At 42.3% G+C, this 17,579-nt stretch overlaps 1 protein-coding gene across 2 annotated transcripts in view; it reads right to left on the bottom strand.

Annotated features, from left to right (window-relative positions):
- Positions 1-17,579, bottom strand: part of Cpsf2 (cleavage and polyadenylation specific factor 2) — a 29,844-nt gene that overhangs the window by 4,649 nt on the left and 7,616 nt on the right. For both annotated transcript variants that reach the window (XM_028777270.1, XM_028777271.1), the window contains exons 3-13: positions 17,212-17,371; positions 17,027-17,132; positions 15,371-15,500; positions 13,144-13,259; positions 11,365-11,552; positions 9,923-10,213; positions 5,049-5,149; positions 4,489-4,689; positions 2,650-2,802; positions 1,735-1,960; positions 455-754 (exon numbers count right to left, since the gene is read on the bottom strand). In XM_028777270.1, coding sequence (XP_028633103.1) covers positions 455-754; positions 1,735-1,960; positions 2,650-2,802; positions 4,489-4,689; positions 5,049-5,149; positions 9,923-10,213; positions 11,365-11,552; positions 13,144-13,259; positions 15,371-15,500; positions 17,027-17,132; positions 17,212-17,371 — 1,972 coding nt within the window. The remainder of the gene's footprint in view (positions 1-454; positions 755-1,734; positions 1,961-2,649; positions 2,803-4,488; positions 4,690-5,048; positions 5,150-9,922; positions 10,214-11,364; positions 11,553-13,143; positions 13,260-15,370; positions 15,501-17,026; positions 17,133-17,211; positions 17,372-17,579) is intronic.

Here is a 17,579-nt window from a genome sequence, read left to right as displayed (position 1 = left end):
CTATGGCACACCTGTATTAGCAGCTGGGGGAGGGTACTATGGCACACATGCCATGAAAGCATAAAAGAGGGCCGGGGGTGAGGGAGAAGAAAGAGGGAGAATTAGCAAAATGTTCTGTTTAAAAATAAATTATAAACCTTAATTCTATGTATGCTACATAAATTTTTTTAATAATAATAAAAATAAAGATTTGATAAGATTTCCTTGAAATTATCACTCTCTAGCTGCAGAGATCAAGATACATAGACATATGTCCTGGGTAATCGTTTTTAAGAACCCCAAAATCGGCCCCCATACAATGTATTTTAAATTGCTAAAACCACAACAGGGAAACTAGGAGAACAACCAACGGAGAGACAGTCTGCTCAACGGCAGAGCACGTGGCGAGCACGCGCGAGGCTCCACCAATCCCAGCACACTAAACAGAGACACGGAGATGGCACAGGCTTCTCACCTCGTGAGGTGGCAAGGGCTCCAGTGTGGGGATGATCTCACTCTCCTCACCCAACTCTTTCTCGTCATCTCCAAACAGACTCTTCATGGCCTTCTGCTGGGCTATCACACTGGAGTCTGAAGGAGCATCCACTTGCATTTCCGAGTCTTCTCCATCGTCCTTGAGTTCCCCTTCTTCTAAAATAACTCCTGTGTCCACTTTGGAAACTCTCATGTCCAAGACGCCATCTATCCACGCTAACTCGGCATCTTTAGCTTTACAGAACTGAAGGGAGCTGACAAGGGAGTCCTTTAATCTTACCTGGAAACGCAAGGGGAGGGGAAGGGAAAAAACCCACAGGGTGTCGGTAACTAATTAAACATAATCTCTGCCATTATCTTACTCTGGCAATATGATCAACATCTAAAAACCTCTCTCCTCAGATCTTCAATCTTTACAATGACATACTTATCTGTAAGGTCTTAAAGATCCTTGGCCACTTTCCAAAATGAGGTTCTCAATCTGACTGCACAACAGAATCACATGGACTCCCCTACCCCACCCTAATACTAACACTGGATGCTGCTGCCTCTAGTATTTCTAGTGTAATTACTGAAATAAAGACTAGAGCCCAGATGTGCAGCTACAGCTGGTGTACCTTAGAGTGCCGGCTCCTGTGCTTTCTGGAACGTGCCATGTAATTTCATACCCCCATGTCTCTTCCTCTTATGTACCCAGAATAATTTTTCTGCTTGGCAAGATCTAACTTCCTCCAGACAGAGACGTAACCCCTACCTTCAACTGTCACTACCTCCCACAACCAGGCGAGGCTATCTCTCTTCTAACTAACTATACCTGTTTCTATTTCTTCCAATTAGGAGAGGAACTGTGGCAAAGGTTAATTTTTGTTGTTGTTGTTTTGAGGCATGGTAGTACATGTCAATAATTCCAGCACCTCGGAGGCTGAGGCAGGAGAAGAGAGTTTGAGACTAGTGTGGGCTACACAGCCAGACCCTGTCATTCACAGATGAACATGTCTTTCTAGTTCTGTGAGCACTTATCCCCTCATGTCTGCCTAGAGCATCCTCCCCCACTCTTTGCTGCTGTTGTGCCCTGATACCCAGCTCAGTTATCACTTCTCACAGAAAGCCTTTCCTAAACCTCCAAACTTGAGCAGGAGCCCCTCCCGCCCCCTTCTTTACACTCTCCTGCGGTACCCGCCTCACTCGCCACACTCCTAGTGTAGTGGGCTAGTGTGACCAGCAGTGCCTGTTTCCCCACGGCCCCACCCACACACTTGCCTGGTAGATATGCGTCTCGCTGGTGGCATCGACTGTCTCATGCAGCTTTGGCATGTACACTTTAATATCTTTCCCACCAAAGGCACGGCAGCACTCGGCCAGATCCTGACTGGCCTCGGGCGGGCCATGGACAATGATCAGCTGCCGCGGTCTCATCTGATTGATGATCTTTTTAATGGAGTCCCCATCCGAGCGCCCTTCATAGTCTATGTAGGTGACTCTGGCTCTGTAATCGGACATCATTATTCAAGCTCACTGTCTTGGTAAGTTAATTTGAAAACTAGGCTTTTACCATCAGGGAAGAAATGCACCTAACTTAAGTAAGGGGCAATTGTGAAACACGTGTTACAGTATGTATCCCAACTAAACTGTGTCCAAGAGTATATACAAAAGATGTCACTGGGCAAACAAACCACATGTTCTCTGATGATTCAAATTCCAAAATAATGACTTCTTGGCAGTGTTAACTGCATTATGCAAAAACTGGAAGTTGCTTAACTACTTCTGGTCCTGTTAAATTTCCTAGCTCCGGCTATTAGAGTGCTTATGTCAAGGAAGACACCTCATGGAATAAGCAGTATCTCAGAAGAATTAGCTTCTCAGTTGCACTGTTCTCGCACCTGTTACCAGACTTATTAAAAAAGTCAGAAATGATGTCTCTTCATATAAATGTGCATTTAATGTTCAGCTCCTCTCCATCCTACCACTAACCCAATTACTTTGGTATCCAAGTACTATCAATGAAAACACCACCATCCTTCACAGGTCTTCTCACAGAAAGGGGGATTTTTTTAAAAAAGCACGAGCTTACTAGAGGCTCTGCTGAAATTCCACTTTTGAAACAATCTATGTTACAAAACTCAAGTGCTTGGACCTATCTTATAACGTAATCTCCAACCCCTCGAAGGCACTTACTTTATCTCAATAGACTCTGTCGCAGAGACACACTTGGTGGGGACATCAGACAGGTCCTGGTCCATGGGCTCCTCTCCATTTGTCAAACCGGATTCTAGTTTGCTTTTTTCTTCTTCAGTAGCCTGAAGTTCTGGCACTAAGAAATCTTCTGGTCTAAACAGTGAGTCTCTAATTAGACATGTGGAAGGCATGCTAACATTATGTAACATATGTAATTGACTAATAGAATTTTAAGACTCATGTATTTTAAGACTTAAATATTCATTTAACTCAAAGCTAATTAATACATGATATTAATCATCAGATGACTACATGTATAATGTTTTTCATAACCATTGAAGAGTGCTATTTAGCAGTACCTTGCACAACCCAGGCAAGCATGTTATTCCTGAGCTACATCCACAGTCCAAGCAAACTCTTTAAGGATGCTGTAGACCAGTGAGAACCTCTGAACAGGTCACAGGAAGATCTGAATGGCTGAAATGTGCACACCTGTAGTCTGGCCCTGCATTCTTTCTATAATTTACTTATGAGTGAGTATACATGTGTGTGCGTAGTTCTCTCTGTGAGCATTACTGAGGCGTGAGATAGCTGGTTTTACAAATCTCTCTCTAACCCCGTGGTCATCCTTTTAACTTTCTAGATCATTCTCAGGCTTTATTACCCAGCACCCAGGTTGCTACAGCTCCTTATTCCACACGGCCAACATCTCCACCTGTACAAACCACAGAATAACAATAGCAGTAACGGCCACTTAAAGCTGTTAGGCTGCAGGCTGGACACCTTAAAAGCAAACCCTCATGGGACAGAGGGTAAGCAGTGGAATTATAACTGCTGAGCATGTATCAGCCATGGGTTTGATCCCTAGACCTCCCTCCATCTTCCCCCTCCCTAAAAAAAACAAAGCAACAAAAACTTCCTACAGTTTCATTTAACGTGTATCCCTGTTTCTCAGGAATAGTCAAGTTTAATAGTGTCCAGGACAGTGAGATGGCTCAGTGGGTTAGAGAATTTGCTACCCAAACTGACAAGCCGAGTTTGATCTCCAGAACCCACAGTGGAATGAGAGAAGCGACTTTTGCAAGCTCTCCTCTTGCATCCACGTGTACACGCTTCCTCTCAGTTGCCTTCGAGGGCCATGTAGACAATGAAGTTTTCCTAAGCGAGCCCAAGAATGACATGAGTCTGTTACCTGCTCCAAGGCATCATGGGAGTCCTGTGCAGGTATAAAGGGTGCTATAATCCTGGCTACATAAGCAGTAATTAAATGTGTGTCAACACACGGAGACTTAAGAATATCTACCATAGCCAGAGAGGAAGAGAAAACATGAGAGAAGAGCAGGAAGAACTAAGAGTGTCAGGCACCGAGTTAGGCTAAGGCACCTGACATTTTCTGGGGAAGCGGAGGGAGCCCTGGGGGACTTTTACTTAGGTTAGCAGTGTTTTCAAATTTGTATTTGGAGCCCGTGGTTTCAGTTGTTCCTCATGGGTCCACCTTTATCTCACATTCCCCTTGTAGCCATAGCATCATAAGCCGTTCCTCAAATAAATACAGTCAGAACAGAAGTGCTTTTTCTCTCTCTCCACGGCATGTCCCTTACGTCTTAATAAGGGGAAAGAGTGTCTAAGCTGTCTTTCTTCAAACCTCTCCTGTAACTAGCTAATGAAACTATACTTTCCCTTCACTCCTAATGGTCAGGATGCCCCCAACATTTCTATTTCTGCGCTTCAAATCAGAAGCCTTCTGTTCTTTTCCCAAGCCAAGGCACTCAGCAGCAAGGCTCCCGGTGACCACAGAGATCAAATTCGGAGAGCCGAGAGTCGGTTTTGCACACATACTTGATAATCTCTCCGTACTCGTCCCATTTAATTCTTTCTTCCGGGGCGGGGAACATGGGGTAGGACTTTTTTGCCTGTTTGAAGAAGCTCCCTTTGCGGCTGCCTTCCCCCTTCATCATCAGGTCGTGCTTCGTCTTGTGAGCCGACGGCTGGTCGACATCTTCTTCCACGTCACTCTCGTCACTGGAGTCGATGTCTGCCCTACGAGGTTTGGCAACACAACGGGTCATCATGTCCCTGAGGCACTTTGACTAAATAGTTATAAAATGATGAATGCATTCTTATCCAACGTTGACTCCAACCAAAATATAACAAGTCAGTATAAATGGATCAATATTTTGTAAAAACACAACATTAATTTGCTTAATAAATTGGCATTACTAGTACTGAAAGGATTTTATTTTTGCGATTTAAAAATTTTGATAAAAGTCATAAAGTCCTAAGGAAATTTAAGTTATTTCCATTGAGTGTTAAATCCTACAAATGTATTCTCTTTACATTACATGCTCGGACTTAACCGATGAGTAACTCAGGAGTTACTCTTGATAAGAGCGACTCACTCTTTCGACTGCTCGAGCTTCTTAGCAGCTTCTTTCTTTAGTTTTTCTTTTTCCACATATTCCTCAAGTTCTTTCCCTTCAAGCTTCACACGTTTCCTCAGCTAATGAAACATGGACAACAGAAAAGGCAGTGTTAGGAGGGTCGGGCAGCGGGCGTGAGGTGCGTCATCACGTGAATTAATCAGGTTTCCATGACAACGTTATAGATCTTGTTTAGACTGGCACTGAGAGAGAGCTGTGAGGGGAGTGGATCTCCATCAAACTCAGTAAATTATGCCAGCCGATCGAGGAAGGAGGAGAGGGAAGTATTTTTATAATATGAAGTAGAAAAGTCATATAAAGCCCCAGAGCCGTAAGTCATAAGGAAAAAAATGAATAGAGAATACATAGAAAATACATAGAAAAAATAAAAGTCTTTTAAATGTCACAGAAGTGAAAGAAAGGATGAAAATACTGGCTGTACTATGCCTGTCAGTAGCCATGTGTTCCTAAGAACTCCCCAAATCAAGAAAAAGATGCCACATCAAAAAGGACAAACTATGCAGAAGGCATTTAAACAGTAAGAAACATGGATGGCTTACAGCCACCGACAGATGACTTAGCTTACCAGTGGTTGGTGACACAGGCAACACATAAGTTATCACAATTTGTTTAATCTGCAAGACTGGAAATGCTAACTGCTACCTGGGGAAAGGGGACCTTACAGTGTTTCCAGTGGATATATTAGCAAACTGTCAGAAGATAATTTGCTAACAACTAAAAATTAAACTGTGCTTGTCTTTTGACACATATCTTCCTATTTCTAGAATTCAATTTACTGAAAGAGATGTTTTTAAAAAGTATATAGTAGTAACATTTAAAATAATAAAAACTGGGCAAATTCATCAACAGGGAACAACTGAATTAGTAGTTTCTATTCTCTTATCATCAGAGTACCTTAAGAACTAGAGAAGCCTTGGGGCTGCCAAGACAACTCACTGGAAAAGCACTTGCCATGAATGCCCCATGACCTACGCGCCAACCTAAAGCCCACTGTGGAAAGAGAGAACCAACTTCACAGAGTTGTCCTTGGACTTCCACGAGTGAACCATGTGTATATACAAGCCACAAATACATAATGATTTACAAACATAATTGAAGAAACCAAGGGGCTGGAGACATGGCTCAGAGCTGAGGACTGACTGCTCTTCTACACGATCTGGGTTCAGTTCTTGGAAGACAGCAGCACACAACTGTCTGTAAGCACAGTTGTAGGGCATTCAATGCCCTCTTCAGCCTCCACAGGCACATGATGCAGACATTTAAGCAGGCAAAGCACCCACATATATAAAACAATGACAAAATAGTTAATGTAAACAGAACCTAGATTTTAATTTGTGTGTGTGTGTATACACACACATACATATATATGTTGGGAGATCATGAAACTAGAAGTGGGATCACAAGAAAGGAGGAAGAGATTGGAGAGAGACTTAGAGACAGTAATGGGATGAACTTGGTAAGAGCAGAAAGAGGAACTATTTGGGGGAAGAAAGGGAGCAAGTGGGGGCAGGGGAGAGAGAGAGCAAAGCACAAGGGCTCATGTGTACAGGATAATGCTGTAATGAAACTCACCACTTTGCAATGCTAACCTAAAAAATTATTAGTAATTTTCAAATGTCAAGTCATAAGAACTCAGTGCAACATGTACTCCTGGACAAAATTGGAACATATAATTTAAAAGGACACTGCTGTGCCAACTGCCTAGAGTTGGCAGGGTCAGAGTTTATCTCCTGTTTTCTATGGCTCTTGCTTCCACATAATCCACTGTGATACTATCCAAGGCTAGGCTGGAATAGCTGCATTTTGCTTTCAAATAGTTCACAAACAAAATGTATGTGTAATGCTATACCTTTTGTTATTGTGATGCAACCAGCACATTCAACAAGCCAACAGTACATTAGGCAGGCACTATTCCAGCCACTAAGAATATGAAAAAAGCTCCTCATTTTCTGAAACTTTCTTCAATTTGGTGGCAAAAAGACAACAATAAAAAATATATTGTAGCCGAGCGGTGGTGGCACACGCCTTTAATTCCAGCACTTGGGAGGCAGAGGCAGGCTAATTTCTGAGTTCTAGCCCAGCCTGGTCTACAGAGTGAGTTCCAGGACAGCCAGGACTACACAGAGAAACCCTGTCTAGGAAAAACCTTAAAAACAAAACAAAACAAACATATATATATGTGCATATATATACATATACATACACACACACACACACACACACACACACACACACACACACATATATATATATATATATATATATATATTAATAAAAACTAACAAAAATAATACAAGGTTGTACCTAACTAGATAGTTGTAGTTGCGGCCCTTTAAACAGACTGAGGGGGACAAGGAGCCAGCCAGGGTAAGTCATGAGATTCCCCCATGGGCAGAACCGCCAGGGATAAGTAGTGCACTGACCAGTGTGTGTGGAATGTGCTTAGGTCAGAAAAGTGTGTGCTTGGCGAACACCCTTCCATCCCAGAACTCAGTAAGAGGAGGCAGATATATCTCTGAGTTCAAGGCTAGCCTGGTATACAGAGACAGCTAGGATATACAGTGAGACCCTGCTCATTAAAACAAAACAACAAAAATAAAACAATAAAGGTGGATGCAGACCAGATCCTGTGTGACCACAGTGGATACGGATTGTCCTCTGAAAGCATAAAGACATGACAAAGCACTTCTACAGCAAAGAAAACAGCCATCAGAGTAGAGTCCAGACACAGCCTCTGGAGTAAGAGAAAACCTCTGACAAGAGGCTGATACTCAGAACACACAAGGAACTTGGAAAACGCAAACAGTAACCACCTATGTGATCTGGTCTAGAAACGCGCAACAGATTTAAACAGATGTCTCTCAAAAGAAGACAAATGGCCGACAGGTATGTGAGAAACTGTTCTGGGTCACTATCAGGGACACACAAATCAGAGCATAAGAAGGGATTGCCTCACCCAGCAAGAACAGCAATTATCAAAAAGAAAAAAAAAAAAGAGATAAGTGCTACAGGAAGTCAAAGAAGAGCAAGGGGCAGGAGGGTCAGGACAGGAGAATGGTGACTGTGACGACCTGGGGGCAGGCCCCACAGGAACGCTGTGTGTGAGAAGTCAATTACTACAGCTACTGGTCAGTGCACATACACACTTCTGGAACAAGAGTATGGTCTTACAGGAGACCATGAAAGCGCTGCTTTTCCTATGAAAACGCTGGCAAGCAAGAGTACACACTGCTCTGGGTGTGATCATGTAGAGGGCAGAACATGGCACTGGGAGACAAGGAGGACAACGCAAGCTGGGATGGAACCAGAGCACGCTAAGTAGCCTTTTAAACTAAAGCCCTCACTTTATGTTCCTGCTATTTCCGATATCATAAAGACGCTCTGAAATGTCATTTTCCTTCTTGTTTTCCCAAACCTTTATTGTCCTTCTAACTCCTCAATGGCATATCAACTCTAATTGAGTTTCCAGTAATTAAAATTTTCAAATTCAGCATTTCATCTCTCATGAAACCATCTCAAGTACTTCTCAGTTCTTTTCACTTGCTATTTGTAAGCTATTAAATAACCCAAGGCAGTATTTGATTTTGATGCACTTGCTGAGGATCTTTGGTCAGCGGTGCCGTGGTTACAATGACGATGTGTCAGACTTTGGTTGCTGATGTCATGCTTTTCTTAAGTGACTTATTATGTAAGACGGTTATCACACAGCTTTTTACAAAGTAAATATTCCTTCAAACGCTGCTACAAGGACGCAATACAAAATAGCCACCTAACTATGCAGAGCCTCGCAGTTACAGGCCAACCCACATGAAGTGACGGCTATGAGCTTCTGAGTCAACAACACTGGTGTGGAAAACTGACAGATTTGATGGCTTAGTTATTAAGCAAAATCTTTTCACATCCCTTTGAGATGAAGTCTCAACATGAAGGGAAATCTGTTTACTGTTCCTGTTTAACTCAAATGGCATAAAGCTGCTTGAATACAGACACACATTAGGGCAAAGGTGTGGCTAGACAAGAAGAGAGGTAGGCTTGCTAGCAATGCCTGCAGTGTTTTAATCGTGGGGCGCTGTCTCTACGCTAACAGGACAATGCATAGTAAAAGGGAAGCTTAAGTCCCAAGTGAGACTGACAACTACCAACCCTGTAGTTGTCGACACTGTAGACAGGGAAGCAGCCAAGGCAGAGTGGACAAAAAGATCACTAGAAATAAGGTGTTCTTCAAGAAATGGAGAGATATGTGTGAAGGCATACACCTTTAATCCCAACACTCAGGAAGTAGAGGTAGGCAGGTAGATCTCTGTGAGTTCTAGTCCAGCCAAAGAAGAAACAGAAGACCAAACTGCCTTCCATCCATTTTTGTTTATACCCATAGATGAGTGCTGCTCTCAACCTTGGTTGCAAAAGCTTTTTGTGATGGGCAGCTGAAAGCTCTTCCATGGTCACCAGAGACCAGGAGCCCTAGACGGGAGTTCTGTACCAATGGCTGCACACCTCCAAGTCTCAGGAAACACAGCAGGAGAGAGGCCAGAAAGAATTTAAGAGCTGGAAGACAGAGGAGTGTTGAGAAATGTCTTCTGGCAGCTGGTTACCTACATGAGACCAAGCAAGGCAAAATTCCAACCCAGACAGGACAGCATCCCCACCTTCAGAAGAGCTCCAGGCAGTTGACAGCTGCTGAGGGAAGGACAAGTTGTTTTTCTTTGGGGACACGGCACACGGGTGCTGCCCGTGCTTCAGGGGACGGCCTCACTCACGCATATGCGCACAGGCAGCACTAATCGGACCCAGTGCCAAAATAAATAGAATAAAGTTCGAATATAAGTGCTTACCTCTATTTCTGTAACTTTCTCAGAAGGATTATCAATTAAGAAACGTGCTAATGTCCCAGGAGTTGTCCTGTAAGTTAGAATGACTGAGTTCTTAGGGTCCTGACACCACTGAATAAAGAGGTCCCTTGAGAAGCCACACTCCAGGTCAGGCTGGCTGGCAAGTACAACTTTGGGGCTTGGAACTCGAGCCAAGTCGGAAAGACCGTGGCACAGAGAGAGATGGCGGAACTGAAACGGGTTATTTCTTTTGTCTTCAAAACATCTCATCAGTTTATCACTCATCCATTCTACCTAATACAAGGGAGAAAAATGACAATCAGAGAATGCCAGGCCTGTGAGACCGTGTTTAACAATAACCAAGCTTTAATTCCTTCCCCTAGTTGGTTAAATTTGTATAATTTGGACAAGTAGCTAACCAGCTTCTTTCTCTCATTAGATTCTCTCCCCACCTCCAGTTTTAAATCTTAAACAACAACAGCAACAACAACAAAACCAAGGTTTCACTATGCCAGCTTAAATCTTTTTAAGAGAATGAAGATGTGGTGGCGCACGCCTTTAATCCCAGCACTTGGGAGGCAGAGGCAGGCAGATTTCTGAGTTCGAGGCCAGCCTGGTCTACCGAGTGAGTTCCAGGACAGCCAGGACTACACAGAGAAACCCTGTCTCGAAAAAACAAAAAACAAAAAAAAAAAAAAAACAAAGAGAGAGAGAGAGAGAGAGAGAGAGAGAGAACACGAAGATGTTCTATATGAATATTATAACCCAGGGATTGTCAATTGGCAGAAAAGTAGTCATTTTAAGAATGATGAGCTGGAGAGATGGCTCAGTGGTTAAGAGCACTGACTGCTCTTCCAGAGGTCCTGAGTTCAAATCCCAGCAACCATATGGTGGCTCATAACCATCTGTAATGGGATCTGGTACCCTCTTCTGGTGTGTCTGAAGAGAGCAATGGTGGTGTACTCATATGCATAAAATAAATAAATAAATCTTTAAATAAAAAAATTAAAAAAAAAAAAAAATGATGAATTCTAGCCGGCAATGGTGGCACACGCCTTTAATCCCAGTACTTGGGAGGCAGAGGCAGGTGGATTTATGAGTTCAAGGCTAGCCTGGTCTACAGAGTGAGTTCCAGGACAGCCAGGGCTATACAGAGAAACTCTGTCTGGAAAAAAACAAAACAAAACAAAAATGAATTCTAGCATGGATATTTTATTTTTACCCCCATTTTTATAGATCAGAAAATCAAGAGTAAGAAAACAAGCAATTTGCTCAATCTGCAAAATAGAGACCAAAACAGACTTTATGTTTAAAAGAAAAGTGTATGTGAAGAACACAGAACACTAAGCAAATAATGTTCAGCTACTATTATTAATTGCAGGAAAATAAAACCTGGAGGGCGATTAAGACACAACACTTAATGCTTTGACTCAACGAGAACGAACCTGTGATTTAGAGAACTCCACAACGTTGTAGCTGACGTTATTCAGGAGAGCCAGCGAGTAGACACCCAACCCTGCATCCTTAGTTCTCCAAATCTGATCGAGAAGCTGAGCAAGTTCCAGAACCCTGCCCGCCGTGTCCACGGCTATCAGCACGTTCCCATCCCCACGGAGGGTTTCCAGGACATTTGCTTAAACAAGAGCAGAAGAACCCTATAAAGCACGTGCTGTGCCACAAAGCTTAGCACAACACAATTTCCCAGTGCCTTTTATTAAGACTGGATAAGTGATCACTAGGACACATATAAAGGTATTTGTTCAGACTAACACAATTACGTTTCACTGGGTTGAATATATTTTCCTAAGAATAAAACACATGACACATGTTTTGTATGCATGCATGTAGAATAAAAGAGAGAACATGTTCCTTTCCAAAAGAAAAAAAAAGGCATCACTAGCAACTAGCAACAGATGTCCTTTCCCTCAAAGTCACCTTAAAGTGTTGGGTAAAGGTAAACTCTACCTGGCAAACACACACGTAAACACATACACATACACTCTAGATGGCAAGTACACATGTATAAGAGGAGCTAAGGTGGGAGGAGTTAGGAGAGGAAGAGGACAAGAGGAGGAGCTAGGGAGAGCCACACAGGTATGGAGAGCAGTCACAGGTAACAACTTTTATTTAGGTTAGCTAATTGGGAGACAACTCTCTTTGTATGGGCATATTGTTACTGAGCATTACCAAACATAGCCTTTGATTAATCTTTAAGCATTAGAGTCTCATTTGTACCGAGCCTGTGTGGTTGGCGGGATGGTCTGGGCAATGCCCAGCCTTGCGGAGATAGCGTGGAAGATTGGCAGAGCCGTCTCCCACGCTGACGTCTCGTGGGTGGCAGGGCTGGTGTTTCTGGCTGGCTGTTTCTAGCTGTTGCGCGCACATGGCCTCTGGCCACAGAACATGGCGGTTGAGCTAGGCAGAGCTGCTGCAGCTTAGATAGTTGGCATGACCTGAAGCCGTTTTAAATAATTACTACAACACACATGCACATGCATTCACGCACGTGCACACGCACACAGATACACACACACATGCACACGAATTGAAGAGTTTCTCAAAGTTAGTGGATTAGTAAGGAGACAGAATGACAGTGTTTGCTCATACGTTTAATAGTAGAACCCAGCTTTCCTGTTGCAATCACACATAGCTTATAAAAAATGACAAAGCACAGCAGAACAAGTCAAAGCAGAAGCAAGAAGTGACGGCTCAGAGACACCTCTGTAAATGCAAGATAACTCTCAGACTAAAACACCCAACACCCAGCCAGCAGACCTTGTGCGTCCTCACTTCTCTCTGGTTTACTGTCCTTCTGATCTGTCCATAAGCAGTTGTTATAGAGATGGAGACCCCTGAATGCCCGGGGGAGCTATCACTGTGAGCAGAGTGGCAGAGGAAGCCAACACCTTTAGAGAGCATCTTGAACTGGTCACATTAACATTTCTTTAAAATAACACAAGAGTTATGGGGCCAGCAAAATCGTTTAATGGGTTAAGGCGCTTGTTGCCAAGCCTGATGATCCAGATAGTGGGAGAACTGACTTCCACAAGATGCCCTCTGACCTCTACAGGCACTCTGTGGCAAGCACGTGCTGACATACATACATACATACATACATACATACATACACACACATAGAAAAGGTATAAAATGCAATTAGAAAAATATTAGAGTTAGCCGATCTTTTACGACAGCTATCCCAACAGAAGAGCAGACATACGTACTCAGGAGCTGTTCATCTCTCTGTTTCCTTCTAGGCTGCACGTAAGTAGCATTAAATGAATCTGTGATAAGTAGAGAGGGTCTGCTCAGCATTTCCAGGGAACATCCATTTAAGTGGCTATAATAAAGTTGAAAGACAAAGAATAGCTGTCATTTCAAATAAACAGTAATTAATAGCTTCACCTATTACAAAAATAAGAAACTGCTTTTACAAGGCCTCCCTCACACTAACAAGGACCACCTCTTCGAGATAGGTGATATGATACATTGGACATAATCTTTCTAAATATACAAGTTTTTCTCTGTACCCATATATGCATTTAGAACACAGATAGCTCATGTATATAGTTCTATATATTCATTCTATATTCTAGACTTTTCTGTGACATTAACAATTTTCTAAATCTAACTTTTAGAAATTGTGAAAATTTTCTGCCTGAAGCTTGTTTTTAGAGAATTGGGTTATATGTGGCCTAGGGGATGGTGCAATCCTCCTACCTCAGCCATGCAAACGCCAGGATTACAGGCATGCAGCGCCCGTCTACCTCACCACTGTACAAACTTCTTGTTATATCTGTACCAGACTGTAGTCATCTGACCATTTATTTTTATCTGCTGAATGCACTTTTTTTTTTTTTTACCACTTTATCTTTGAAAGAGATGCTTTTGAAATCCCAACCTCCTGTCTCCAGCTCTCAAGTACCGGGATTACAGAGGTGTGCCACCGCACCTGGCTGTATTTTTTTTTTTTTTTATTTCTTTAAAACATATTCCTTGAGCCGGGCGGTGGTGGCGCACGCCTTTAACCCCAGCACTTGAGAGGCAGAGGCAGGCAGATTTCTGAGTTCGAGGCCAGTCTGGTCTACAGAGTGAGTTCCAGGACAGCCAGGGCTACACAGAGAAACCCTGTCTCGAAAAAAAAAAAAAATAAAAAAGACATATTCCTTGAAACGTATTCTCTAGAATATACAATTATTGCCAAATGGCTTTCTGGAAAGGCTGAACCTTTTCTGAAAAGACCCAATCAGAAAGACTCCCAGAGCTATCAGTATTTTTAAATAATCTGAGCATATAATAAGTACATGTTACTTCAGTATCCTCTTTGTGACTAACACTTGCCCATCTTGCCATTAGTGTGTTTCTGATCTGAGTAACTCCTAGTCTTATACGTATGTAAATCATTGGCTAATTGCTCCAGCGTTCCTGCTTAATGGTTTCTCTATTTTAACTTAAATTTGTATATAATCAAATTTATTACTTCTTTTGTAAGTAACTTGAGCTATCATCTTTGTGCATATAATCTCTTCAGGTCAGAGACACAACAACACAGCTTCCATTCTAACCCCCCCCTAGAATTTACTGTCACCTTCTTTTATTTATTTATTTTTTAACAATTCATTTATTTTATATATATGAGTACATTGTAGCTATCTTCAGACACACCAGAAGAGGGCATCAGATCACATTATAGATGGTTGTGAGCCACCATGTGGTTGCTGGGAATTGAACTCAGGACCTCTGGAAGAGCAGTCAGTGCTCTTAACCACTAAGCCATCTCTCCAGCCCTACTGTCACCTTCTTAATTCATTTGACTTCATTCACCATTTACTTCATTTCCATCCTTCACGTTCACCCACAATTACAAGTCTAGATTCTGTTAGTCCTTAATGTTTCATAATGTAAAGAGCTTGAGATGACTGGAATCTAACACAAGATACCCAGGAACTTAATATACAGATGTAACAAAGGAAGCCTGTAGAAATTCACATACATGCACAGACACACATAATCTATAGTATTTTTCTGACTATCAAAGGAATAATATAAAATTATAACTATTATATATCATTTTAAACAGAATCTGTCATTAAGTATCATTAGATGGCAATCATTACCTTTACTGCCCCTAAAAAGACAAGAAGTCGCAAAATCCTATCAAGAAATAAGTCAAGATCATATAAAATATAATTAAATGTACAAAAATTCACCGCCTTTGAACACTCCAGGGAAACATCTGTTTTACAGAATGGATATTGATATATAAAAAGTTAAAGTGCTGTGTCTTATAAGGGACTTGTTGCCCTACAACGAAAACACCCAGTATTTGATGGCTTTAAATTGCTGTAGAGGTTTGATTAAAAAACAAAATCAAAAAGTTGCTACTGAGTTTTCCTTCAGTGAAGGAGACAATAACCGCGTATCCTTTAGCCCTTGTCGAGATATACCTACATCTCCCTCTTGTGGTTGAAGTCAACGGCATAAACAATTTCTTCTTCTCCATCTTTGACTATTTTCCATATTGTTCCTCCTATCATATGACCAGCTGGCAGGGGTGTGATAGACAAGCCATGTCCTTTGCCTACATCAACAAGATAATGTCAATTCTGAGATTTCTTTTCACAACCCTAGGGCAGCTGTATTTCTAAGTTAACAGCAACAGAGTCAACGGTGGCACGACGTTCCGATGGTAAATGCTTACAGTGAAAAGAAAGCCTTCTCTCCTGTCTCCAGCTACTCTACTCCCTTAATGAGGGTGATCAGTCCTCTCATTCATTATGTGTTCCCCCAGAGGTACCTATCTGTGCTTATAAATACAAGGCTAGCAGCGGGACTTAAAAACCAGTGCTCTATTACTTAGGACAAACTGCACATTGTATTTGTAGTAACGCGGACTGAGCCCAGAGACTCATGCACACCAGGCAAATACCACTATGCTTCATCCTGAGGACTAAGTTTTGATATTATTGCACAAATAATTGTCGAGTTGGTCCCAAATCTGTTCATCTAAACTGATGGAATAACAATACAAACCTCATCACGGTAAAGAATTTACTCGTAGAAAAGCTAAACACAAGGAAAACTGCTAAGCCTACACCACTCGTGGTCATTTTGTGGCTTAATCAGCAGCAGCGAATGCTAGTGTGTCACTTTCTTGGTTGGCTTTTATATTTTTAATTTTTTAGATTTATTATTTTATGTGCATTGTTGTTCTGACTGCATGCATGTCTGTGTGAGGATGTCAGATTATCTGGAACCAGAGCTACAGACAGCTGTGAACAGTTTGGTGGGTGCCAGGAATTGAACCCAGGTCCACTGGAAGAGCAGCCAGCGCTCTTAACTGCTGAACCATCTCTCTAGCCACCACTTTTTTTTCCTCTTTCTAATAGTGTTCACGACATGCAGCCCAGGATGCTTGAACTTGCTATCTATCTTAGATAGGTCTTGAACTCATGACCCTTCTCTTAGTTTCCCAAGTGCTTTTATCACAGGCATGGGGTACCACAGCTACTGTGCCACGTACTTAATGCCAGAGTTCATGTGAAAGAAAACCTGTCACAGGCTTCCCTGTTGCAGACTTGGTATTTAATATTCTTATTAAGTAATAAATTTTCCACTTTGCTGTCCAAGTATTTAATTTGCTTCAGTTACTACATTTAGGGCTCTGAGTCAGTTTGTCTCCTGAATCTAACCATAAGTTCTGAGGAGGATCCAGACACATAAACTCTGGTCATTTTATACAGTTTGAGCGCTGTTTCCCACCCAGATATGAGGACCCCAAGCTGTTAACATTTTGTCAGTATTTAGTCTGAAATACTTTAAAACTCAAATGGAAGTTCCAAATGCTAATTTTCATTTTGATACCACACTGCCTGTAATTTTTATTATGAATTCCTTTCAGTGCTTTTCAGAAGGTTAAGTCAACTGCATTAGTCCAAGCCTGGCATGCTGCAGTTACTACGGGGAAGATTCCCTGCCCAGCATGAATCAGGCTCTGGCTTGGATCCCCTGGGACGGAAAAAACTAAAAAGCTAAAAACACGAAGACAGAAAAAAGCAAACAACAAAGCTTCCACCACTCCATTATTCCATGACTTCACGACGTTACCTTTCAGGTTCACAATCTGAGAGAATTTTAACTGCTGTATTTTATCAAAGGCTGCATCCACATCGTCCAATGTAAAGAGGGTAAAATCTTCTGTATTGTGTCGAGACTACAAGAAAGACAAGCCAAGGATTAAACAATGATCATGAGTGGAATGCAAACGCCTCTCTTATAACTGTTTCAGTTACCTGATAAAGGTCGTACATGAACATCTGGCCCATTTTATACACAGGAATTGTGGCATAGATGGCACAGTTCAAACCCAGCTTCCCCACGGCGAATGGGAGGGCACCGAGGTGGAGTGGGTCGGGGTGAGACAGGAGCACTGCATCGATCTGGTGAACATGCCTGTGAACACAACCAGAGGGCAGCGAGCCCTGTCAGTTCTTTGAGCACAAAGGGCAGAGCCGCCATCATGATCGAGCCATTCTAGACTCAAGGCTACGCTAAAGTTGAAGAGCAAACTCAAGGGCTAACACAAGGGCAATACCTGGTCCCTAAGGACTATGGTGTGTGTGTGTGTGTGTGTGTGTGTGTGTGTGTGTGTGTGTGTGTG

This window comes from Grammomys surdaster, unplaced genomic scaffold, assembly GCF_004785775.1.
Source record: "Grammomys surdaster isolate TR1022 unplaced genomic scaffold, NIH_TR_1.0 279, whole genome shotgun sequence".
Classification (NCBI taxonomy): Eukaryota; Metazoa; Chordata; class Mammalia; order Rodentia; family Muridae; genus Grammomys; species Grammomys surdaster.
Note: the sequence above shows the minus strand (reverse complement) of the source record. Positions and strands in the feature narration are given on the sequence as shown.